Source organism: Podarcis muralis, chromosome 3 (assembly GCF_964188315.1).
Source record: "Podarcis muralis chromosome 3, rPodMur119.hap1.1, whole genome shotgun sequence".
In the NCBI taxonomy this organism is placed as follows: domain Eukaryota; kingdom Metazoa; phylum Chordata; class Lepidosauria; order Squamata; family Lacertidae; genus Podarcis; species Podarcis muralis.
The window spans coordinates 67941680-67969187 of NC_135657.1; the positions used below are offsets into that span (position 1 = coordinate 67941680).

The 27508-nt window shown below is 41.3% G+C and overlaps 1 protein-coding gene across 2 annotated transcripts in view; it reads right to left on the bottom strand.

The window, feature by feature from the left end:
* Positions 1 to 27508, bottom strand: part of SLC35F1 (solute carrier family 35 member F1) — a 195429-nt gene that overhangs the window by 83837 nt on the left and 84084 nt on the right. The window contains exons 2-3 of one of the 2 annotated variants that reach the window (XM_028723274.2): positions 22811 to 22931; positions 19775 to 19950 (exon numbers count right to left, since the gene is read on the bottom strand). In XM_028723274.2, the coding sequence (XP_028579107.2) occupies positions 19775 to 19950; positions 22811 to 22878 (244 nt within the window). In that variant the 5' untranslated portion in view covers positions 22879 to 22931. The remainder of the gene's footprint in view (positions 1 to 19774; positions 19951 to 22810; positions 22932 to 27508) is intronic. The other variant, XM_028723275.2, reaches the window with a different exon arrangement.

Sequence of the window (27508 nt, forward strand, 5' to 3'; positions counted from 1 at the left end):
TGAATAAATCGAATGAACCACTGGGCTGAGAAACAGAAAATGCTGTTTATTGGCGTCATTTTATCGAGACCTATGTTTACTGGTGCAGCACAAAGAAACAGGTTGACTGGCATTAATTTGCCATTCCAGGACTGGTAGAAATAAAAATAGAAATGGTGGTGGCGGGGAGGGGCGGATATTGATAAGAAATAGAAATTGATGTTGAAGTTGGCAAATGCTACCTTGTGAGACTTCATAGGGCTCTGCTGACTGTGGGGTTTGGAGGGTGGGCTGGTTTCAACAGAGCCTTGGTAAAGGGGGGGGAGAAAGGCATCTGGACCTACTATTTAGTTTTACAAGCTGTGGTGGTGTAGTTGCTGGTAAGAATCTAAACACTGGTTATTTCCACTCCTGTTTCCATTTCTGTCAGACTTCTCTGATATCCAGCAGCAGTTATTCTCCTTCCTTCGCCTCTATATTCTCTTGCACTGGATAACTTCACAGAATGTGTAGAAGAATTCTGCAGATACCCTTTATGTTGGCATTTGCCGTGATGTTCCTACCATAACCAAGATATCTGAATGGCTACTATAAATACATGGAAGGCAAGCTGAGAGAGATTTGCCTTACTTGGTTACAAGGTAAGCAGCCATAAATTATCCACCAAGAAGCTTTCATAATGTGCCCAAGAGAGATGTATTTCTCAGTCTAGCCTTCCCTCCTGCAAAATAAATTGTCTTAAATCTTCTCAATAAGCCATGGAAACCAGAGAAGAGGACCCTAAATCAGGAGCACGCCAAACGAGAAAAATAATAAGTTTATAACCTTCCGAGTGCAGAATGGGATTATTAAGTCATAAATCTTAAAGCAGCCTTTACTAACCTGGCGCCCTCCAGATGTTTTGGTCTACAACTCCCATCAGCCTCAGCCAGGACAGGATCAGCAATTCTCCCAATAACCAGCAGGGACATGGAAATAATAGGGTTGCAGCTGTCCATGTTGAGGATCCTCATTTCACACTTCAGTTCTCAACAAGATATCAGCCAACTGATAACAATTTGGGCTTCCTGAGATCCACACCATGCCCTCCTTCCAGCCACAATAACCATCACCATAAACAAATGTCTTCTTTAGAAGCATCAAGACACTTTTGCTTTAATTACAGTGGGACCTCGGGTTAAAAACTTAATTCGTTCTGGAGGTCCATTCTTAACCTGAAACTGTTCTTAACCCGAGCTACCACTTTAGCTAATGGGGCCTGCTGCTGCACGGTTTCTGTTCTCATCTGTTTTTAACCCGAGCAAAGTTCTTAACCTGAGGTACTATTTCTGGTTTAGCGGAGTCTGTAACCTGAAGCGTCTGTAACCCGTGGTACCACTGTATTATTAAATTATTATTAAATAAGCATAGGTTTTTAAGGCGCATTGCAAAGCAGCTAGCAGAATAGATCAAGCCACAACAATTGGAAGATATCTGTGATAAGCCCCAGTCAAAATGTCAAGATTCTCCTTTGTTTGAATGTGTTTCCTCATTTGTCTTTTCTGTCTCTTTCCCCATATGGAGCTGCAGTTATGGAGAGTCCTCTCATCAGTGGGGAAATGAATCCTATAGGATCTTGAAAAGGAACAAACAGCCAGTGCCTTATAAACGGGCACACACCCGAGCATTTTGCATTCACTTCAGAGCTACAGAACAACTTTTAAGGGCCTCCTCGTGTAGAATGTATTGCAGAGTTGCTCCTAAAGATTACTAAAGTAGGAAGAAGAGGAAGTTAAGCTCCTCTAGGAACAGTAAATGTTGGCAAGTCAGGTGCAACTGGTAAAAATGCAGACTTTACTATTGCTGCCACCCACAATTCCAGGAGCAGGGCTGGATCCAGAGGTATTTGCAGGTTACAGATACTCCTGGGTCCTTACCACCTATTCAAATTTGGACTCAATTTCAGGTTGCTCATCCCTATCCAACCCATTGCTCAACCTGCCACGCCATCTCATCTCAGTGTCCTTGGCTTACTTGTCACCTTGGTGATCAATGGTTGTCTTTGAGGACATTAAAACAAGACCTTTAACGGTAAAATCCGACGCATGTCAACAATTCCCACTGAGTTCGATGGGGCTGACTCCCAAGGAAGCAGCCTAGGACTGCAACCTGATCACACATAGGATTTTAGTCTGAAATTATTTTAGCCTTAGCTTTTTCCAGTAAAGCTAATAAGGTAACCAAGCTGCTTCGTGACAATTTTCACAGCCGCTTAGCTTTAAATAGAAACTGCACACACACACACACACACCAGCTTTAAGGATGGATCAGTTTCTTAAAGCAGTAAGCTCACCAAAAGTGAGATTAAATCAGGTTTCTCACTTGATTTGCTGAATAAATTTGAATTTTGAATGCGGTAGCTCGCACTGATTGCATGTGGTTTCTTCTTAAGCAATGCTAAAATAATCTAATCTAATCTATTTTTTTTTTTAAAAAAACCACACAGACACACTCTGTTCTGAAAAATAAAAATGAAAGTTCAACATTGGGATTATGGACTGAACTGGAACTTGCATTTCACATTCTGGGTGATGAATACATAGTTGGCATCATATGGAGGAATTACTACTATTTTGAATTTTTCAGCATGTTGTACACATGAGACCAAAATGACCTTGAGATTCAGAAACAGTATAGTGTGAATATAAACATTAATATAAGAGCGACCACATAGCCGGGTAAGGGGCAAGCTATATGTTTAGATACACAACATAGTAAAACTATGGTAAGTGGGGGTTTTGTGTTTTTATATTGTAGACCATCCTGTGATCTTTGGAAGAAGGACGGCATAGAAATTTAATAAATAAAGAATACTGTATAAATAAATTTAATAAAGGAAGATGATAAATAAATAAATCGCCACTTCCCTTCCTATCTGCTGCCTGAAGGCAGAGATGTGTGCAAAGTTCTCGAGACCAGGGGATGGGAAGATGGCCTGCTTTGAACAGGTAGCACACCCCTGGAAGGAGCAGGCTTTTAAGCTTGGGGAACTCATATAAATCCTGTTTTAAAATAGCTGCATTGGTTGCCAGTTCATTTCTAGTCCCAATGCAATGCAATCCTCATGTTGGTGTTTAAAACCCTGAAGACTTAGTTCCCAAATATCGGAAAGGCCACCTCTTTCTGTACAGAAACTCTCAGGTGTTAAGATCAGCAGAGGGGTCCCTTTTGTTAATTTCACCACCCTCAGAAGTTTAAACACCATTGAAACATGTAGAAATGAGTCCTCTTTAATAACCATTCAGCCAAATGCATTTCAACAGTCTTTTTCAGCGGCCTGATATTCCAATTTAAACATTAAATAAACACATATCCAATGTTCTGAGGTACTAACCACAATTATGTGCATTTGGTCTTTATCAATGTTATAAGAGTGCTGTTTTAATATTTTTATTCATATTATGAATGGAATATATTTACTATTTTGTCAAATAAATGTAACATTAGTTCTTAACTCTCAATTCTTCTTCTTTACATTCAGGTCACTTGAGAACCAGAAACTAATTGGAAAATGTATAATATAACATCCTTAGCACTGTGTGGGGTAAGGTTTTAACCACTGATTTGGAGTACTGTTGCCAGCCCAAATAAGGACAAAATAATGATTGGGCCTTTCAGATAAATAAAATGAAAAATTCAATACGAAGAAGAGCATGCAGACTTGCTGCCAGACACATCTGCCCTTGGACTGTGCAGGTCTGTGATCTTTTAAAAAGCCACCACTGTGCTACATGAAACTCCAAAAAATCTTGAAATTTTGTACTGAGATCCATTATCCACAAGGGGCTATTCTTCCAACGAGAAAGTAGTAGCTTGGTTTCCATGGCAGCAGCTACCAAAAAGGTTGCCTTACCTGGAGTAGCTGCATCTCTGTTCAAGAGGAAATATTTAACACATTGTTATATAAATTATCATTTCCCCCCACTGTTTTATTAGTCAAAGGATGAGAGAGAATCCTCACCTGATTTAGACCACAAAGAATCTTTTACATGCAATTAATTTAATTTCACAAAAGTATATATTTCCTCCCTCAAGCTTTTGTGTTTTCTTACTACAGATTATGTTTAAACTGAAAGGTTGAATTGTTTACTTCAGACCATGGGCTCTTCATCTAAGAATTCAAATCTTGCTGGTACTGCATCAAGCCTGTTGTTATTGTTGTTTAGTCGTTTCCGACTCTTCGTGACCCCATGGACCAGAGCACGCCAGGCATTTCTGTCTTCCACTGCCTCCTGCAGTTTGGTCAAACTCATGCTGGTAACCTCGAGAACACTATCCAACCATCTCGTCCTCTGTTGTCCCCTTCTCCTTGTACCCTCCATCTTTCCCACCATCAGGGTCTTTTCCAGGGAGTCTTCTCTTCTCATGAGGTGGCCGAAGTATTGGATCCTCAGCTACACGATCTGTCCTTCAGTGAGCACTCAGGGCTAATTTCCTTAAGAATGGAGAAGTTTGATCTTCTTGCAGTCCATGGGACTCAAGCCTATTTCCCATCATCTATTTAAGGGCTTGAGTGCTTCCCACAGGCATCTGCTTGGCCACTGTGAGAGCAGGATGCTATGCCACATGTGTCTTTGGCCTGATCCAGTGGGGCTTCTTAAATGTTCTGATGTTCTTATGTTTTGCAGCAGAAATAATATTGCATAAAAGAGAGTGTGTGTGTGTGTCTGTGAAGGCCTTTCATCCGTTCATTTCTGCAAGGAGATTTCCCACATAAGGAACAATGACAGTAGGCTGTTTTAAATTTTATCGTGTTTTGCTTCAGAGCATTGCTTACAGTACAGCCTTTCTACTTTCATGGAACCTTTTTGACATCAACTTTATTATCACAGAACACAAGCCCATTGCAGAAGATTCCAAGACATGCTCAAATGCACACACAGGTACCTTCACCATTTCCCCTGCTTAAAACAAAAGAATGTCCTAGAACAGGTGGGGAACAACAGGCGTGTGGGGCCCAAATGTTGCCCTCCAGGAATCCCAGGCTAAACCCTTTCTCTCCAGACCATAACCATCCCTGGCCATGCTTTTCACCCCGGTTGTTTTTGCTTGGCTGGAATGTGTCCCTCAACTCTGAGGATGCCTCTTGCTTAACAGGCTGGAGCACTGAGAAGTGTATACAAATGTCTCTGGCACTGACCACCAGTGGCACGTTGCCCAAAAGGGAATGGGGCCCTCAGGATGATAAAGGTTCCCCATTTATGGGTTTTTGTTTTTATTTTTGCTTGTAAAGTGCTTAGAAGCACTTTTGTCATTTAACTATTAAAAAATCCTCATAAAAACTTGCACTGAAATACATATTTGAATGTATGCCCTTTCAAGATATGCATTTCTAAATGCAGTTTATCTCAAGATATGCATTTTAAAAGCATGCCAATGTCTTTTTTAAAGAAGTGCAGCACTGTGTTGACACCTGCAAAGTGCAGTGCGTTGCTAGCTTCCCATCCACGTTAGTCCAAGAGGTGCAGATCAGGTCAGTTTGTATCAGAATGGGCAAAGATCACACTCCTCAGTTATCCCTAGTTCACAGCCTGCTGTGTTGTAGAGCATTTGATTTAATGAACACTTAAGGAAGGCGCTGCAGAGACTGCTTTCTTCCTCCATTATGATCCATTTATAATGAGAGAGACGATGGTGAGGATAAACTCCACTCCTTTGAATTCTTACACTAATTGCATACAAAGCACAATTCTGGCAAAGCAAGACTTAGCGCCTTCAGGCAATACAGTTATCATCTTGTAACCACACTTCAAAACCTGCCATATAAACGCTGTGGCTACGTGAAGGGAATGCATAAGCCTCTATGCTTCCTAGCAGCTTGAATTGATGAATGTTTAAAGATTCCATAAACTGAAGGTGACGGCTGCTGTAGGATAAAATGGGAGGCAACCTTGGTCTTGAATTTTGCTTACGGCGGTAGGATTCAAATTGCAGCATTTTCACACAGAAAAAATAAAATAAAGATAAATCCATCCACTACCCTCCAGGTAGAGGAAGTGGGGCATCTGTTTACTAAATAGAAACACCTTGAGAGGCTTATGAAATGCATGAGACAGAAATGGAATTAAATGTTAATGCCACTCCAAACAGATCTCCCTCACCTTTTTATACATTCGCTTTGCATTCAATTCAGGATGCACAGAAAGATGGATGAACCAATAACATTATCCCTAACACAATCATAAGCAGTAACACAACTCCTTCATTGGAGGTTTTTAAACAAAGGTGGGATGGTTATCTGTAATGAATGCTTTTGTTGAGATTCCTGCATTGCAGACATTTGGACTAGGTGATCCTCAGGGTCCCTTCCAAGTCTACAGTTCTATGGTTTTATGAACTAGCATCCATCAGGAGGGCTATTCCTGTTTGCATTTGTGTACAGAACCATTTTCCTTATAATTTTCAATTTGCATTCCCTAACCTGCATCTCCAACTGAATGGATTTCCTTAGAATGGAATGAAGGGCTGCCATAGATGACTTGTAAAGGCCTCTTCGGTTATGCATGGGCACGATAAACCCTAGATGGTGCCTTCTGCAATAAGCCAATTTCCAAGCTGCTTTTACATCATTACTGATGGGCAGAAGTCTATTGTGTCAGTGTAAGTCTCCTTTGTGTGTGGGGGGGTCCATACTTTGGGTTATTCACAGACAGGTCTCCACATATGCTGGCTGGGAAGAAGAAGAAGAGTTTGGATTTGATATCCTGCCTTTCACTCCCTTTAAGGAGTCTCAAAGCGGCTAACATTCTCCTTTCCCTTCCTCCCCCACAACAAACACTCTGTGAGGTGAGTGGGGCTGAGTGACTTCAAAGAAGTGTGACTAGCCCAAGGTCACCCAGCAGCTGCATGTGGAGGAGCGGATACGCGAACCCGGTTCCCCAGATTACGGGACTACCGCTCTTAACCACTACATCTCACTGGGTTTGGTTTCCAACCATTGTTTCCTGGTAGCTGTAAGCAACTTCTTAGCACAATATATCCAGAATCAGCTGCTGACCCAGGGAAAAAAATCCTGACAATTAAGTATTTTGGGGGAAGGAGAATGGCGGTATGTAACAGGTGGGGAGCTTGCTGTTGTGACCACAGCAGTGAAGAAAATGTGCTCTGCACATGCTCAATTTAAAAGGCATTTCGAAGGTCTATAGCAGGAGTAGTCAATACAATTCTCTCCATATGTTGTTGGACTCCAGTTCACATCTGCTCCAGCCAGCATAGACAATGGTCTGTGATGGGGGGAGTTGTAGCCCCACAACATTTGAAGGGAATTGAGTTGGTTAACCCCTGATCTACAGCTCTATTGCCAGTTGGGCAATTCACTGTTTCATGCTAAAACTCATTTAGTAATTTGCTTCTGACCTCTTCAGTTCGATCATCAATTTCCCCATCTCTTTTTTCCAGCTCCCTCAACCCCACTGTATTTAGCTAGAGCAAGTTGTAATAGCACGAGCTTGTGAGTGCTTTCTCAGAATAAGGGCCAAGGAGTTCAGTAGTGCTCACTTCCAAGTACCTATGAATAGGATGGAAGAAGGCTCTTTGGTGAACACACTGTAGTTCCTCCAGCATCTTCCCAGACACTGCCTGCTGCTCTCATGCCCAATGAGAGATTAGGAGAATGCATCACCCATAGAGTCTTGAGAGACAGTTAAGCATAAATGAAGTGCACTTTGCTGCCAAAGAATCCTGTTTACTCACGTTGCAACCCAGAGAAGCTGACATGAGCCCTCTTTCCAAAATCATGATTGGAGTGAATGAGGAAGAGGGAAAAATAACTTTCCCTCTCATTTACAGGAGCCAGCAGTTTGCAGCCTGCTGCAAGCCAGCCAGCCAGCCAGTCACCAACCTGTCAATGATATAAAATCTTGCTATTCCCTTTAGTTTTGCTTTTACGTTTTCTCTGCAGTGTGACCATAGGAACACCTAGCTCAGTATTGTCTCCTGCTCTGGACTACATGTAATGCAAAGCCAAACTATGGTTTACTGTGAATGAACAAGTGTGCTGGTGCACAGGGAGAAAACCATGGTTGCTTTGCTCCTTCCTATGGGGAGCTGAGCCACAGATTGCTGGTGTTATGTATTCAGTGGTCTGTGTTTGCCTGAGCTTGAGTCTGGACTGAGGATTCTGAGCTCCTGTGTTCTGATTTGATACGTGATATCCAATCACAGAAGAATTCAGGATTTGGGCCTCTGCCATTGGCCCTTAAACTCTGAGTTATGATTTGCAGCTTGGAAGTTTAGATAGACAATCACATTGGCAGTGGGAGTGGCCCAGGCCTTCAGAAATGTATATAAGCTGTTGCTTTGTCCTTGTTGTCTAGCTCTGTTAGTTGAATAAAGGTAATCTTGCTGTTATCACTGTGTCTTGCCTTGTGGGAACCCACCTACACTTCAGGTGTCACATTCCATCTAAACTCAGGTCCATAGTTTGTCTTGCTCCAAATAAGCCAAGGACTGTAGCCAGGATTTATCCGTGGCTTGCTGCTGCTGCTTCAACCTTTGCTCCAGTCCAGAGGAGAGAACCACTCCTTCTATCCTTCCCCTAAATTGTTCATTTAGGAACAGAGAAGTGGATTCTCTCCCTTCAATGCTAGTGGTGCCTCCTCTGGCCAAAGTGGAACTTTGTGTTGCGCATGGGGAAGTCTCAAGACAGAGGAGGGACTGTTGCCACTGACAAAGAGGTAAGTGGACTTATGGAACAGGGTTCACAGGGAATTCTGTGGAACTGCTCACACACCTCTGTACTTGTGCATTTTAATCCTGATGATATCTTTTGCATTATTGAATTTATTTAACGTTTGCTGAATTGTTATTCTTTGTGAATTTATCGATACATTCCATAAACTTGTTTCTCTCCTCCATCCCATGTTCTGTATTTTGACAAGAGGACATTTGATGTAAACCACTTTAGAAACAGTTTGCTGTGGAAAAGTCGCATATCAATGAAATCAACCAACGAATCAAAATTACTCTCCTATTGCACAAATGAGCAACTAACCCACATCAGAAACTGTAACACAACAAGCCGTTGATTTAAGGAGAGACTATTGACTCTGTTCCTTGTATAAACAAATGCAATGTTTAAGTGCGTTCAAACATTCTTCCCACAGGATAAATGATTGTTTAAATGGCATCCCTTCCATTAGTCCTCTTATTCATTCTGCCAGAACACAAGCAAAAGCTCAGCTGTTCCAGAAAGTTCTTTAATGGTGGTTTTGAAGAAGTGGTTAGATTTCACTGTAAGTACTTGTTAACAGAATCACTTAAATAATGTAGACGGACTTGAGAGACAAAATAAACTAATAATAGCTTATAGGGTAAATCGATCGAAAACAGTATACAATACAAGAAGAAATAAACAGAGACATTTTGTCCTTCTTAGCTGTTCAAGCCTAATCTATAGCAGAGAGAAATACTACTAACCATATGGGGGGAAACAGAACTAACCAATCAACCATAACTCATGACTTTAGCAAGGATCATGCCACTCTGACTGGTTGCTAGGCAACAGCAGCACCACCACACCTCTCTCTTGGTTGGCTGACTGTCAACAGAATTAACCTTTAGGTTAGTAACTGAATGATCTCCGCTGTTGTAATTCCAACAGTACTTCTTTCAGCAATATGCCCATATAGGTGAACATCTTGACAGCTTTGGGAAATATCAGAGTATGGTCAAGATGGATGTAGTTCTTTGTGTAATGGCAAGTGAAGAGAGCACTTTCCCCTCCTGTGGTTTCTAGCAACTGGCATTTAGATGCATGCTGCCTCCAACGGCGGAGGCAGAACATAGCCATCATAGCTAGTAGCCATTGATAGCCTTATCCTCCATGAATTTATTATCATCATCTGATACAGGAAGAGAAAGAGGATACAAACATGGTGCCATCTTGCAGATCAAAGTATACACAAAATAGTGACTATTTTTCAAAGGTCTGGTAAATAATCTTTTTTTAAAAAAAAAAGCAAATAGAGTCTTAGGGTGAGGCATGGCTTACTAATCAAAGTGTTAAAGGGGGGTTCTAGCTATTTCACCTGCTAGGTGCTGTGGATCTCATTCAGGCTAATGCTGTTCTCTGCAAGGATATGTTTTAAAAATATTAAGCAGCTGGTCAAATGGAGTGGGGAGAGGAGGAACCTGTAACCAATGAAAACTGCCTAGCATTGTGTTATGTTCAGGCCCACTCGTGAGTTAGAAAATGGTGGAAATGAGCTTCAAAGTGCAAGTCCCTATGCGCGCGAGTGCTTTGGAGTAACAAGTGCAGGTTTCAGCAATGAACCCTCGGAGTAAAAACACTGACTCTATGGTCAGACAAAGTAAAAAGAAACCGAGAAGAACAGAAATATTAAGGATAGGGTATTTTACTTCTCTCCCTACCCCCACTCCCCACCAGGATCCCAAAAAAGCATGTAATTGAATAAAGAAAGAAAGAGAGGACTCGTATAACATTAGAAATACAGTGGTACCTCAGGTTAAGTACTTAATTTGTTCCGGAGGTCCGTACTTAACCTGAAACTGTTCTTAACCTGAAGCACCACTTTAGCTAATGGGGCCTCCTGATGCTGCCACACTGCCCAAGCATGATTTCTGTTCTCATCCTGAAGCAAAGTTCTTAACCCGAGGTACTATTTCTGGGTTAGCGGAGTCTGTAACCTGAAGCGTATGTTACCCGAGATACCACTGTACATAACATGTGCATTCCAAATTATGCACATATATGCATTCCAAATTATGCACAGATCCGGAAGCTGAGGCTCCAATACTTTGGCCACCTCATGAGAAGAGAAGACTCCCTGGGAAAGACCCTGATGTTGGGAAAGATGGAGGGCACAAGGAGAAGGGGACGACAGAGGACGAGATGGTTGGACAGTGTTCTCGAAGCTACCAGCATGAGTTTGACCAAGCTGCGGGAGGCAGTGGAAGACAGGAGTGCCTGGCATGCTCTGGTCCATGGGGTCATGTAGAGTCAGACACGACTAAACGACTAAACAACAACAACGAGGAACCTTCCAGGGAACCAGGGGTGGGTGGGGTCAGAGGCAAAACTGTGCTGGGCAAAGGAAGTGATTCTGAACTTTGTACATCCAGGCAAGCAACAGACATTGCCACAGTTCAAGGGCATATTCCAGCCAGTCAAAATCACTTGGGGGGGGGGCACACAGCAGGGGCAGTAAGGAGTGTAATCCAGGGATAATTCACCACCCCTGGCTTATAGCATGAGTCAAATCAAGAGGGTGGGGATGTTCATTTCTTCTGTGTCTCCCTTTGGGACTGGGCTTCTTCAAGCTGTACTTAAGATAAAATCACAAGTGCCTCTTTTATGAAAAGACAAAATGATATCTCCATGTAACATCTTTCTCTTGGCAATTTCAGAATTGTACCTGGCCACAGATTCCGATCTAAGATTCTTGTAAATAAGTCATTCAATAAAGCAAATAGATTGCTTTCATCAGTTTCCCCCTCTAATCCTTTCTCTTTTATAATTCGATTTTCTACCCTTATCTGAGGCTGTGAGCCTAGCCCTACTTGTCTGGAGGTAAATTTCAATAGGACTTACTCCCAAGTAGTCACAGTTAGGAGTGTAATGTGAGTGTTTCTTTTTAATCTTCACATACAGTGCCTATTTTTCTAGAAAAAGAGGTGCCGGAACTCACCATGAATGCTTCCCTTGTTCTCTTATAATGGCAATGGTGCCCACCTGAGAGGTGCCAGAACTGAGTTCCAGTGAGTTCCAGCCGAAAAAAGCTCACAGATAAATACTCTATCCTCATACTTTACACTTTTCTTTCTTTATAGTTAGCAAGACTGTGCTTTAAACGTATTCTGGTTGATGAAAAAGCACAAGGTATAAGAGGTACTAAAGTATGAAAAATCAGATTCTCTGACTTACAAATTTCTACTCAAAAGTAACCCCAGATAATTCAGTAGGACTTCCTACTTGGTATGTGTGTATAGGATTCCAGCTTATTCATCTCTTCTTACTAGCCTCCGTTATCAAATCCCTATTCTTTCACATTTTAAATGTCATAAGTTTTCTGTATCATTTTTCTCTGGAAATTCTTCCAAAATATATCTATAAATTCTCATTTATATCTTCTAGAGTTGGGGAAGTGTTTTGCATTTTAACTGACTGCTGACTTTTTCTATAGAATTTATGAAATGCTTAGAGCCCTACAAACAAACTTTGAGAAAACCATGCAACATGCACCACCTAACTGCAAGTTACATATGTCCCAAGTATTAAATAGTACTCACATTTCAATTAATTAATTAATATACCGGCCTATACCCACAGGTCTCAGGGCAGTTCACAGGATAGCCCCTAGCCTAAAAACATGCACTTTTTAAAGCTGCAAATATGCCTGTGAAGGTATGCAAAAGTTGTAGAACTCCAATTGTGCAGACATTGAAGTTGTGTAAACCCTGATATTATGCAAACCCAACATTAAGCAGGCATCAAAATCATACAACCCCCAAATCTGCATTCAGCTCTAACCTTATACAGATGCCATGTTACTCTGCCTTTCAATTTGAACTTCCATAATTGCATTATGTCAAATAATGGGGAGATAGATAGATGATAGATAGATGATAGATAGATAGATAGATAGATAGATAGATAGATAGATAGATAGATAGATAGATATCAGAAGTTTTGGGCTCTGACATAAAATATTAGAATCCCAAGATCTATGTATTATGAATTATGAATATATTATTTGCAAGCAAAACCATCCTCCTTCAAGAACAACTCTCAGGAAAGCCCTTGTCCATTGACTTTAACCACTAAGCTATAATGCTGTGGTTTGCATGTCATGCTAAGCCAAACCATGGCTTAAGTAAAACATACAAGTATGCAGGCTTCCGGAGATGAAATCTTGGCTGCTTTGCTCCTCCTGGGACCATCTTTTGCTGCTGCTGTGCTGCACTGAGTCAAGCCATGATTTAGCTCCTTAGTTTAATGCTACTGGACAAAGCATGAGCTATAAGCCATAGGACAAACCTTTGCTGCAGCTCATAGTCTAGACTAAGCAACTGTGAGCTTCAGAAGACTGTTTGCTCAAACATTCATGCTAAGCTATGGTTTGGCTTAGCATTATGTGTGAAGCAGGATAGTCTGTGCCAAAGGCGAGGCCTCTAGCCACTTATTGCTTGAGTCATTGGATGGTTCCTGGTTTTTCTACTAGCAAACCTACAATTGCTCCTGTGTAAAGTGTAAAACAGGCCTGACACACTTGACAAATATGTTTCTTGTTATCTGGGAATTAAAGAGGAAGGCAGCCGTATGAAAAATAGATTGAATCCATTATGTTATACATTGACTGAGAAGCCACTGGATCTCTTATATGCTGTACAGGCTCAAATTCCCAACACGCAATTCTAACTAATAATAGTAGTTTTATAATACCCACCTGCATTGGAAAATGGAAGCAACACATGAACTTCCATTTTTAAACATTGCTATAAGAGCATCATGTACCAATGGAAACTTTTTAAAAGTTGTCAGATGATATCCAGACTTTTTCCTAGGGCCATAGTCTAGTACTGGGACTTCTATTAACCTTTGAAGGCTTGTTTCATGCTCGGCTGGACAATGGTGTTAGCTGAATCCCAGGCACATCATCATCTCGCTCTAAAGCTACACCACTTCTGTTTCTTTGATTTCCCCCAGCTACATTTGCAATGTCCCAAAGCAAATATCAGTGACATTCTTCTTGAAGTCAGTATGAGTAGAAATGAGCCACATTTCTGTGAATTTCAATGTTTATGCTGAAATTTGCATCCTCAATAGCAAGGACCTTTCGTCAAAAAGTGAAGCAAATGGATTGAATAACTAAAGGGTTTAAGTGCTTTTTTCCAAGCCTTGGACATTAATCCAACCCAAACACAGCTCTATAAAATCTACCTAAAGTGGATTTTCAATGACCCTCTGCCTGAAAAATGGTGAGGCATTTAAATTGGGGCATGAACATATGTGGCTTAAAATGCAGTGAGATAGTTTGCCCCTGCTGTGTTTCAAGTAACATTTTATGTTGCTGTATGCACAGTTACCTGATTTGTTTCCCTGCACTTGGAGCCCCCCAAATGCCTACTCACCAAAGCCATCATCTGTGCATGTGGTGTCATCTGCACATGAGCAATGGATGTCTGAAATGTACACACCTCAGCTTAACTATGCCTTAGTTGTTGTTTTTTTCAAATTCACGGGAAGCAGGCTTGAGGGGAAACACATCAATCAGCAGTATTCCTCAAGAAATTACAGTATACAAATGGATTTTGGCTATCATCATGTACACTTGGTTTCAAACACCAATGATGGAACTGCATTGGAGTCAGAGTAAATGGCAATGTGTACACAGTCTAAATACTTGTGGAGACATCTAACTTGTATAGGCTATTATGGCAGGTGGGTGGGGCTGACCACCTCTTAGTCACCTGTGATACCAGGTGAAGCATTTTCCTTTGACTGCATGGTTTGAAATCAAACTACTGTGCTAAAGGAACTGGGGTTTAGAGCTGCCACCAGTCAGCTGATCGGCAGCGGCTGCATACCCCACTTTTCAGGCAAACTATTCCATCCTGTTTGGCTTCTGCAAAAGTGGGATACTGGGGTGCCCAAGGGAAGAATGGAGATGGAACCACCTCAGATAAAAGGGGTTAAAAAAGGGGTAGGGTTGCTGCCTACCCTCAGATAAAAGGGGTTAAAATGGACTTTTGTCCATTTCGCTTCCTTTCATGGGAGTCAATCACTAAGCACAGTCAATACTACTAGTCCTTTAATCTGTGCTTAATTAAAACAACAACAACAACAACCCAGACTGTTCAAATTAGTATCACCTATGTGGTGCAAGCGAGGGACATGGGTGGCGCTGTGGGTAAAACCTCAGCGCCTAGGACTTGCTGATCGCATGGTCGGCGGTTCGAATCCCCACAGCGGGGTGCACTCCCGTCGTTCGGTCCCAGCGCCTGCCAACCTAGCAGTTCGAAAGCACCTTCGGGTGCAAGTAGATAAATAGGGACCGCTTACCAGCGGGAAGGTAAACGGCGTTCCGTGTGCTGCGCTGGCTCGCCAGATGCAGCTTCTCACGCTGGCCATGTGACCCGGAAGTGTCTGCGGACAGCGCTGGCTCCCAGCCTATAGAGTGAGATGAGCGCACAACCCTAGAGTCTGGCAAGACTGGCCCGAACGGGCAGGGGTACCTTTACCTTTACCTATGTGGTGCAAGCAGCATGTCTCAATTGCAAAGTATGTCCAAAATCCAATGTTTCAGCTATGTATCGGAGTTAAAGTGCATTGCAAAACTTTTTCTTTTTCTTTTGCAAAATCTTGGTGTAATAGAGCCATGCAAAAGGAGCAGAGTGGAAATTAAAACTAATTTACTCACAGGAAATCAACCATAGTGGTGCTAATTGCCTGCAGACAAAGACAGAAGCATCTGCAAATGCTTGAAACTAAAGCATAAATAATGTGTAAAGGCAAATGTTGAGCTGAAGACATACATAAGAGGGAGTTCAAGGTAGCATTGAGGCAACATTTTGCTAATGGCACTCAGTGTTTCTCTTATTGTGTTGTGGTGGTGAGTGTACATCTCAATGGCTGTGCAGGATCCTCCACAGCATTAGCTAATGAGGAGTTTGAGCAAATGGAGATGCTTTAAAAACAGATTTGCATCAAGAGGGCTGGAAAACCGACAGGTAATAAATAAGAGTTGTATCTAGCGAAGACTTTGTGCTAACAGAAGGTACTTCTGCTTGCACTAGGCAGGGCCCCAAATTTCCCCAAGTCCCCCCCCTCCTTATGTTCCTTGAAATAGTGCTCCTGGGGACTGGGGGACCCTCTGGAACAACAAGGGATATGGCATAGAGGGTTGCAGTAGATAGGAAGGATTGGCAAAGTAGCTCAGTCAGTAGAGCACGAGACTCTTAATCTCAGATGCCTTGCCTTGCGTGAGCAGAAGCCTTTCCTGCAATTATTGTATACAACCACAAGAATTGTTGGACAAATGTTTGAATTTCACTATGAAAGAAAAAGACTGGCCCGTACGGGCAGGGGTACCTTTACCTTTACCTTTATGAAAGAAAAATAGCCCACAGAAAATAAAAAAATGAAGAACTATATGTAACTGTATTATCTAATCAGCAGAGAGCCACGCTAGAAACACTTTCTCTGCAAAGAATGTAGCAAACTCTGCACAAAATTCCAGTTAAAAAAAACAAACTCATGCACGTAGGATGGAGTCACACTATCTGAAATAGGTTCTGTGCTGTTCTACTTATCTTTGCAATGCCTGTAGTTAATGCCAAGTCTCCATTGCCTGCCCCATTAACTATAGGTGAAGATCTGCTATTAAGTGGTATAACAGGCTATCTCCTCGCTCCACATCTTAGTTTCTGTTTTTCACACTGCTTCAGTTTTGCTCTGCTTCTTTCCACACTTCACCCTGCTCTGACACCACTGCCTTATCTCTAACCCTCCTTGCTCTAATTGTTGGGAAGAGAAGAACACTAGGCTTTTATGATCCTAGCAAGCCACATGGTTTTAGAAGCAAGTCAACTGTGTGGCATTAGTGCCTAATTGCAACAGGCATGGGGGCGGCGGGAGAACCGCTCTGTATTTCACCACAAGGCACCTAAGCTGGGAAATGGAGAAATGATGCAGGCATTCATTATCCTGTTCCAGTTTTGATGGGTTTGGGAAACCTCTAATTGTTCTTATAAGGATGTGAGAGAAGGCTTCCATTAATAGGCTTTCCCATATTCTGCAAGACGAGCAAGCAAACCTATAGGACTTGTGTCTGCTACATTCTATCAATCCAACTAGAAGGAGAGAGAGAGAAAGCTGATAGAGCAACTTCTTCTTTGAAAGAGGTCATCTTTGCAGCCTCTGAGACAATTCTTTGCCAGGTTTGGTTTTAACAGACACTTACAACTCCTTGTTTAGAAGCCTCCGCAGTGGAAGTCAACAGCTTCCTTTTAATTACAACCATCCCAGTAGGAAGGAGAACATTACTCTCCTCAACAGGGTGTGCTGTCTGCTCCACAAGGCTGGGACTCAAAGTTGAATAATTTAAGCAGCAGGCAGGACGCCAAGCCACTCACAGATGTCAACAAAGGAAGCATCTGAAATGATGATGACCACAACCATATTTCAAGTCTACACACAAAAACATGGCAAGTAAGTTAACCAGCACTTGAGAGCCCAGTGAATAGCCTTAGAGCACCAGATGCTGTAGCTTTGCCGAAGCTCAAGAGGGCCTGGACTTGGATAAGGGTGGGCACCAGAGGACCACAAAAGAGCAAGCTATGCCTATCGCAAAATATATATTTGTCAAAACTCAATAGGTACTTCATTCATATTATTTGAAGGTCCTTCCTCGATTCATCTCAAGCTTTTCTGATTGAGAGAGAGAAGTTGTTTATTTGTTCATTTAAATGCATGAATTAATTATAAGTCTTTGACATGAAACCAGCTGCATTCTCCTACTCACACCTAATCTCAACAGGAAACCTCTTGAAGTGGAAGAGGTGGGGAAGAGTAGAGATACCTAGGTTAATTCAGAAACCATAGCATCTATTTGTCTTTTCAAGCATGTGCCTGTCCAAGGTATATTTTATCTAAGGACTGAAATAAGAGATGGTTCAATGATAGCATCTTGAGAATGGATACTTGACTGGGCTCCAGTAGTGTGGAAGGTTCTTCTGCCTGTGCCTCTCCCAGTTTCCATCACACACTACAGTCTTCATTGATGCCACTTTCCCATGCTATTTTGGATAATCCTCCAGCCCTAAGACAAGTGCAGCATTCATGTGTGCAGTGGGGGAAATCAAATGATGCCCAGGCATAGAATTGTAGAGTTGGACTGGACCCTGGGGTCATCTAGCCCAACCACCTGCAATTCAGAAATCTCAACTACATCAAACAGGACAGATGGCCATCCAACCTCTTTAAAATCTCCAAAAAAGGAGAGTCCACCACCTTCCAAGGTTTTTCCTGAGGTTTAATCAGAATCTCCTTTCTTGTAACTTGAAGGTCATATGCTCTGAAGCAGGAGAAAACAAGTTTGCTCCATCTTCCATGTGACACCCCTTAAGATATCTGAATATAGCTATCATATAACCTCTTGGTCTCCTCTTCTCTAGGCTTACCATAGCCAACTCCCTCAACTGTTCTTCATAAGTCTTGGTTTCCAGACTCTTGATCATTCTGGTTGCCCTCCTCTGCACACCTTCCAGCTTGTCAACGTCCTTCTTTAACTGTCACGTTAAGCTTGTCCTCTGTGAAGACCCTTAGATCCTTTTCACATGTCCTAGTGGCAATCCAGGTATCCCCCATCTTATAGTGGGGCATCTGGTTCTTCCTGCCTAAGTGTAGAACCTTACATTTGTCCCTTTTGAAATTCATTTTGTTAGTTCCAGCCCAATTCTCCGGTCTGTTAAGGTCTTCTTGAATCCCAATTCTGTCTTCAGAGGCATTAGCCACCCCCTCCAGTTTGGTGCCATCTGCAAACTTGATGAATATCCCCTCATGTGTGAGTAACATCAAGGAAGGAGTGTTTGCAGCTAAGACCCTTGAAGGCCTTATAAGAAGTTGCTGCAGGAGACAGACTGTGAGCAACATCATGGGAGGGCTGTTTCTAGGACTAAAGTGAAACTGGGAAGTTCCCTTGATATTTTTGCTGTTGGATGCTGCATGTTCTTTAAGTAATCTTGTTATAGTTATAGAATTTAAAAGTGATTTTTGTGTTACTATGATGATGGTATGTTGCTATATTTTTGTTTTGCTATGTTATTATGAAATTGTTTTTGTACTGTTTGTCTGAAATGTATCCCTGTTTCTTTGTAGCAAGCTGCTTTCAGCATGATTTATTTTGTGGAAAAGTGACATACCAATAAAATGAATGAATGAATGAATGAATGAATGAATGTTATCTTTGTTTCATTGGGACTGAAAGGTTCTTCCCTTTAAAAGTTTGCTCTTATAGTTACGTCCCCCCACCCCCGTTACTAGGTCTGCTGTCTCCATCTCTTCATTAATATGCACTCAAAATCAGAACAGGTTTCTAAATGAACATATATGCCAACAGGAGAAGGGAAAAACAAAAGAAAACCCTCAAAGACTGTTCTCATTAGAATATCTCATGCTGATAAGATATCAAGGGTGAAATTCTACATTGTACTTTGATGAAAGTTCTGTCTGTGCAGATGAAATGATCTGCCTCTCCTTCCCTTCTCTGTTGTTCTGGGGCTTCTCCCAACCTCCCTAGAGTCAATTTCAGGGATAGGAGGTGCAAGGGGGGATAAGGGTAGAAGGAAAGTCTTTGAGCAGTGCTACCATACCAGGGTTTTTAGGTGACTCCTACCCCAAATGTTTAATAGTGATTTTGCAATCTTTTATAGTTATCAACCTTTCTGGAGGAGCTGCAAGTTTTATTTCCTTTTTAAATACTAGGAAATGCTTTGATATGTTCCAAGAGAGGGGAAATTATCCACTATGAGAAAGAAAAGCCAGTGCTTTTTTTCTGGGGGTGCGCAGGGGTACGCATACTCCTAAACATTTTGTGAATCTAAGTTTGGCCTCATTGAGTGGCAGTATTTCAACATGAGTAGGAAAATGAGAGTACCCCTAAACATTTTTAAAGGGAAAAAAGCACTGAGAAAAGCTATAGCAATTATTATTATTATTATTATTATTATTATTATTATTATTATTATTATTATTATTATTGCAATAATTATTCTACATCCAGAGAATGCCACTTACCTTGTCTAACAGCTAATGTTGTGGTATAGACCAAAAATAGGAGAATGTAGTTCAGGAAACTCTGAAAGACTGGAGTGTTGGCATGAAAATCATCTGACAGATACTTGCTGGTCAGGCTAATACCGCAGATAAGCAGGGACAGAACCTGCCCAAGAGCTATAGACAACAGGAGCTCCCTAAAAAGAAACAAAGAAGACAAGAAATACAGCATAATCAGAATTACTCAACAGCCAAGAAATTCCTACAGCCCACAAAGAGAATAAGCCCAAGTCTGAAAAAGCAGTTTTCTATAGTCCTACCCCTTCACTCCAGGCCCCTAGTGATAAGTTTGAAAATATAATAGAAATAGTCTGGATTCTTCAATTGGGTGCACAAATTGCAAATTTCATTCACCTCTCATTTTATGCCAAACATAGTTTGTTCATTTTTATTTTGTGTTATTTTTCCCTTTCAGCATTTGCCCTCCTTCCTCTGATCTCCCTTCCTCCTTGCCATTTTCTTCTTCTCTTCTTGCCAATTAGCTGTCTTCACTTTTAAATCTAGATCCTGCAAGCTTCCTTTAAAAGAACGAAGAAAGGATTTCAGAGATATCCAAGTGAACAGAGCAGTTCCCTTGGGATTTTTATTTATTCCCGTCTCAGATATTAATATATCACAAATCTGCTTTTTGACAGCTCTTGCTCACATAGACTGTTGTCATTACAAACCCATCCACTGATCATTGTATTGGCAGCTAGGGTGATACATGGCTGAAAGCTTTGTTGGTAACCATGTTTTCACCTTTCACAGCAACAAGCCTCCAAGTGTTGTGTGTCAGTCCCAATCATGGAATGAAAAGAATCAAATAAGCAAAGGAAAGAGCAGGCTCTAATGAAAGATTTTCTTTTTATCGTGGACTGTGCTGAAAAAGTTCCACATGGTCCTCAAACCTGAAAAAGACCTAGTTCACCTTTGATATAACTGGTACTATTATTGGGGATATTGTGGGATGTGGGTGGCGCTGTGGTCTAAACCACTGAGCCTCTGGGGCTTGCCAATAAGAAGGTTGGCGGTTCAAATCCCTGCAACAGGGTGAGCTCCCGTTGCATGTCCTAGCTCCTGCCAACCTAGCAGTTCGAAAGCACACTAGTGCAAGTAGATAAATAGGTACCGCTGTGGCGGGAAGGTAAATGGTATTTCTGTGCACTCTGTTTTCCATCACGGTGTTCCATTGCACCAGAAGCAGTTTAGTCATGACCCGGAAAGCTGTCTGTGGACAAACGCCAGCTCCCTCAGCTTGAAAGCAAGATAAGCGCCACAACCCCATAGTCACCTTTGACTGGACTTAACCGTCCAGGGGTCCTTTACCTTTTTTCTTTCTTTCACCACACAACTGCCTCTGTCCTGTGTGATTTGAGTCCTACGTTGCATCAGTAACATGTATTACCTTGTAGGATGTGCTGTTCCTTTAAATCTTGCCCTCCTTTCCAATTCTGCTTCAAGCACTGTTCAGGCATCAACATACTCAAGCAATCAGAATCAGATGAATGGGAGAGCAGTCATGCTAGCTCCTCCTGTCCCTTCACTGTTTACCTACTGCTCAGCCCTGCCAGTCCTGATCAGGTTTCTAAGTTGTATAGAAAACATACATGGAGTTCAGCTGTAGCTATTTGCTTTGACAGATAGATTTTTTATATATATAAATGATAGGGCATAAACAGTTGAAGTGTAAAGAAGCCATCTTGTTTGTGCAAGGACTTCCACTTGTGCAATGGAAATTACCTTCCTTTTCCTCTCCCTCGGCAAGTTTATGGGACACACAGGGAAAGGAGTGTGAGGAGAAGTTTGGTTGGGCAAGTGGAAATCCTTGCATGAATGGAATGGCTTCATTGGATGCAACCCAAACACCATATCTCCTGTATGTCCTTTACATACCGAAGTTATTTTACATCAGAGATGCAGAACCTGTGGCAGTCCAGGTGTTGCTAAACTCCAGCTCCCATCAATCCCAGCCAGTATGGCCAATGGTCATGAGAAGATGGGATTTGTAGCCCACAGGGAATCCCAGGTCTTTCTCTTCCCCCAGCAAGGGAAGGTTCTACTCAGTTTAATGTAACTTAAAATCCTTGTACCAATCTTATAACAATTTGCATAAGCAATCGTGACATTGGGAATACATCATTCTTGTGAAAGAAGCAGGACATGCTTCTGCACACAGATGTACGATTAAACATTGTTCAGGTTCAAGGCTCATTAACTGCCAACTATTCCCAGATTGCTCATTTGCTACGAATACATAGGTGACGTCCCGCGTAATTGTAATCATAGGCAGGATGCAATCCTAAAGAGCTCCTGTTTCTGTCCACAGCACACAAATCAAGTTTTCAAAAGTGGCACTTGCTGTATCTGATGGCATGTTCTTCCCTTATATTCTGCCACTTGGTCTTTTTTCCTCACCTCCACACCCAGAACCCACTGCAATTCTGAAGATAAACACATTACTGATTAGGCAGATGTGCATAGTTGCTTCAAGGCATGTAGTGCACAAACAAGGCCCAAATTAAACCTGTGAATTACTTTGAAACAATCCCCACTGTGAACATACAAGAGTCTTTAGCCAGCATTTGCATTGAATTCCTACTGTAGTCAATTAAGATGGAGGAAAATTAAGTTAAGGGAAAGCAAAACTAAATTTACAGAGTGCTATAAAGATAAGCTTGGATCTCCCAGTAAGTAAAGCCTTTCAATTTTAGATACAAGTTAAGAATGTGATGGTTCCAGTTTATTGGTTTTCCCTTAGGCTCCAAGATAAATCTTTCCCTTGCCTACCGGCTTTCAGTGCGGCGACACAGCGTGACAGCTTTTGACAGCACGGCAAATTTATTACAGGCCTGACACATGTTGATGAAACAGACTAGGTAAAAGGAGAGAGAGAAAAACCCCACAAGGGCAGTGATCTCATTTTCCTGCTTTTAATAGAGTTTTAAATTGCAAGGTGTTTGAATGAGTTTATGCTTAGTGGAAACAAAAAGTTCAAAAGGAGAAGTGAGAGTGTACCTGATGCAGACTTCAACCATTAGCTTGACGTAACTCCTAGTCTGGGTAGCCACGTTCCAGCACCACATATTCAAATGTCTCAAATTTACCAGCAGCGAATCGACCAGCAGCAAAATGAAGCCTTTTAATAAATAAGTTTGAAATGGTTCATCTTACTGAAGCTATATCGGACCCCATCTTTTATACAGAATATTCACTCTGATTTTTTGACCTTTATTGTTGTTTTTCCATGCAAAATACAGCCCTGAGCAAAGGCATATTACAATTACGCTAACCATGGTAGAACAGGAAACAGAGAGGAAAGGCTGGGGGGGGGTGTTTCTAGGCTTCCCAGAAATATTTGAGTTGGGGGGAAAATATGGAAAATGTTCCCATGCAAATTAGAATAATTTGCACCAGATAATTTGCAACTGAATTTTTCCCCAATTTGTATCAGAAATTTTTCCAATGCCCTGAAGAGTTATGTGCTTAGTTTATAAATATTTAGTAAACAACACTAAAAACTTGGAAACTACCAAGCGTACATTATATTTAATTGCAGTCTGCATCCATTCGTTGTTACTAATGAACTTATGAAATGTAAAATTTTATGTGGAAAAATAAATTCCTGGAAAATGTTCTACTCTACATCCCTGTGACCATCTCTGTGTTGCAAGGTGCAATCTTGTCAGGTATTGGGGAATTATTGTGCCTATTGATCCTAAATTCTTCCAAGAATCTTTCAACTTTCTTTGCAACCGTTTTATGAAGATTTACCAGTATTTTCTCCTGTTTTTCAAACCAAAGCAGACTTTTGAGGACGCTTACTGGAAACATGTAATGACTGTTGCTTATTTTAACAGAATTTTGCATATAACTCCCAACACTGCTGCCCATCTAGGAGAAGGAAAACTCTTGGTTCTAAAACTCTGCTGCCTTGCAAGATATCTTTGGGATGTCCTTAAGACAGTTGGACGACACTTATACGCCTCCTTCTGACAACTCCTGCAGTTAAGCTGGCCTCAAACATATTCCTCTACTTTTCTTTGGATCATATTAGTGAGGCTGAGTCTTGCCATCACGGCAGCCCAAGACCGCCACACACTTCCCAGACTTGTTCCCCGGGGAGATAACTTTGGTGCTGCTAACCCAGTGGTTTGACTTCACCCCCAGATCATACTACATTCTCTCTCGAGACAGATGGATGCCAACAACAGCAACTTATTTAAGTCCAGTTGATTTCAATGGTCTATTCTAAATATGGTTTAAGTCCAGATTCAACTCACACTTTTTGAAACACTTGTAGGTGGTTCAAGTTGTTTCAGTTGGGAAGTTTCCACTTTGCAGCACACGACTCACTGTAAATGGTGAAAAAGGCATAAAGAAAAAGGCAGTATGGACCATTTGATCCTTTAGTGATGTCTAAGGAGTTACTGCAGATGGCATTAATTTCTAATTCAAAAAGGCAAGATTTCCACTGGGAAATAAAACAGGATAAGATCCCTGACTCATTCAATATTCTGTGAAACATATTTATGCAAATTTTATTAGAAATATTATTGCACAAGCTATATGTCAGCCTGTTATGTTACAAATTGTGGAAAGTTTTAGAAACTAATTGCTGCAGCAACTTATAATTACTATTTGTTCCTTACATTATTATCGCATCATACTTCCTTCAGGAAGCTGAAGGCGGTGTACCTGCATTTTCTGAGAAACCCCACCTTCCATTTATCCCCACAGTGTTCTTGTAAAATAGGATGAGAGTCTATGACTGGCTCCATGAATTTCATGACCAAATTGAGAGTTGAAACCCATCCTGCCATCCTCCATGTAGCCACAACACTTTCACTCTGCAGTCAAGCACATTTTGGTGCCTGCTTAAAACATTTCTGTTTAGGCAAGTCAGTCCAGACACACATATATTGATATGTTTTTGTTCAGTGCTGATTTTAATTGTTTTAAAAAGGTTTTTATTTGTTTCTAACTGTTTTTATTGGCAATTCTAATATTTCTTGAAAGCCACTTAGGGTTTTGTTTCATTTTTTAAAAGAGATCAAGCAATAAATTTAGCTAAATAAATGCTAGACTGCAAGACTTCAGTTTCAAATTTGCCATTTGTCTGCAGATGAAAACCGTTCTGGGCTGCTGGGTGAACAACTCAAGATATCAGCATACTGTTTTGTCATGTATATCTAGAACAATTTCTGCACAGCCCATAGATGGAAGGACTGTAGTCTTGTGATTATGAGGGCAAACACTCTCAAGCTGCATCCATATACCTATCAGAGCTGGTAAAGTCCAGCTGGGAGAATCTAAGCCTTTGTTGATTTCTTGTTTTGAACTGTTTTCATTGATAATGCAAATATTTCTTGAAAATCTCTTAAGAGGTTTTGTTACAATCAACCAGGTCTCCTCAATACTAGTCCAGCTTTTAAGCAATAAATCAGGGGTCAGCAACCTTTTTTAGCCATGAGCCGGTCCACCGTTCCTCAGACCATGTGGTGGGCCGGATTATATTTTGGGGGAAAAAATATGAACAAATTCCTATGTCCCACAAATAACCCAGAGATGCATTTTAAATAAAAGGACACATTCTACTCATGTAAAAGCACGCTGATTCCCGGACTGTCCACGAGCCGAATTGAGAAGGTGATTGGGCCGCATCCGGCCCACGGGCCTTAGGTTGCCTACCCCTCCACTAAATCCTGCCGGCTGTCACAGTTAATTCCCAATCTGTGCAAAGGAGTGTGCTACTGTGCTGCAAGCTGTGCATGTTTAGCCTGGAGAAGAGGAGGTTAAGAGGTGATATGATAGCCATGTTCAAATATATAAAAGGTTGTCACATAGAGGAGGGAGAAAGGTTGTTTTCTGCTGCTCCAGAGAAGCGGACACGGAGCAATGGATCCAAACTACAAGAAAGAAGATTCCACCTAAACATTAGGAAGAACTTCCTGACAGTAAGAGCTGTTCGACAGTGGAATTTGCTGCCAAGGAGTGTGGTGGAGTCTCCGTCTTTGGAGGTCTTTAAGCAGAGGCTTGACAACCATATGTCAGGAGTGCTCTGATGGTGTTTCCTGCTTGGCAGGGGGTTGGACTCGATGGCCCTTGTGGTCTCTTCCAACTCTATGATTCTATGATTGTGTTCTAAGAGAATTGTTAAGTGTACTGCAACAAATTCATTATCTGAGTAATTAAAAGGTTCCTCCCCAAGGAAGCAGCCTCCTGCATTTCTACATGGCAGACCATGTATAGTATCTCTGTGATATCGAAGGAAACCATAGTTTGCTTTACCACGGCATGCAAACCAGGCCTCTGTGTCTCTTTTTCAAAGTCAACACTCCTTTAAAAACTCAGGAATTAACCCCATAAGACTGGCAGGGAAAAGTCCATGGAGTGAATAACATTCATGCTGAAAAGAAGTTGAGACTAACAGCATACACTGTTGACCTCCAAAAGTCATCAATAGATTTCCACCTCAAGGAAACTCTCCTTTTACTGAACCTCATTGAAATGTTGATTTTGCTGCTTAGTGTTCCGATGCAGAGATCAAATATTATTTTCAAAAAGATGAAATCCATACACGCAGATGCTTAAGACTTAGACAGGAGGAAATCTCAGTGGTGGCTTTCTACAGCTAGGGCTAGAAAATTGATTAAAGATCAGATTCAACAACATGCCATGAATTTAAGTTTTTTTTTTTTTTTCAAAAGTGCTACGATGGCGGACAGGCCTATAACTACAATTCTATACCCACTAACCTAGGAGGAAGCGTCATTGTACTCAATGGGATTTATTGCCAATAGGTCATGAATATGAATATATTGTAAAGAACTCACAGTTTACTTTATTTGCCTCAGCTAAAGTAAGTCTGAGTGTGAGACAAGTCAAACAGCATTTGAGGAAACCCACAGCATTCAATGAGGCTTAGCACAGGATGAAAAATTTAGTATGTGCGGTGCTTTTTTAAAAAAGAAAAAGCCTAGTCTCTTCACAAGATGGACAAAAAATGATATATTTACATGATATCATGTAAATATATCTTTGTGGTGTTTGTTGTACTTGTTAAAAAATGAATAAAAATTACTTTTAAAAAATGTAAATTTCATCTTGGATGCTTCATAGTCTATCCTGTCCTCTAGTTTCACCATCATTACATCTGAAATTGTTCTCTTCAGCTATAAAGTCTAGGAACTCCAGATTCCTTTGTTACCAAAAATCAATATTTTAATGGAACAAATGAGTTTGTAAGGCCATGTTTAACTCATCAGTGCTGTGAGCTGGAACAAAGAGGGAAACAATTACATCTGAGCAGACTTTTAGGATTACTTTAGCTGTTCTATATGCCTCCATCCCTAGGATAATCTGTTACATGGAGAGTCAACCCTGACAGAAGACTGGCATGCATATTATTTGGCGCTTCAAGTCTTATTAAATACCCGCAAGGAGATTAAAATGTGATTTGGGCCTTGAGTCAACATATATGCAAGAAGCATGGCTTTCAGCATTCTTCCTATCTTCTATTGCAGTTTACTTTCCAATCCATAATCAAGTGGACTGATTATTTCTCCAAGTCAAGTGGACTCATAGAATCTTTGTCTCAGTATAAAAGAAGGAAATTATGCCACAATTAAATGCTCTCCACCCCCCTCTTCTTAAACAAGCAACACCAGATGGTTCCACCTCCCGCTTTAAAGGAAGCAATCCTGCCTTTGAATA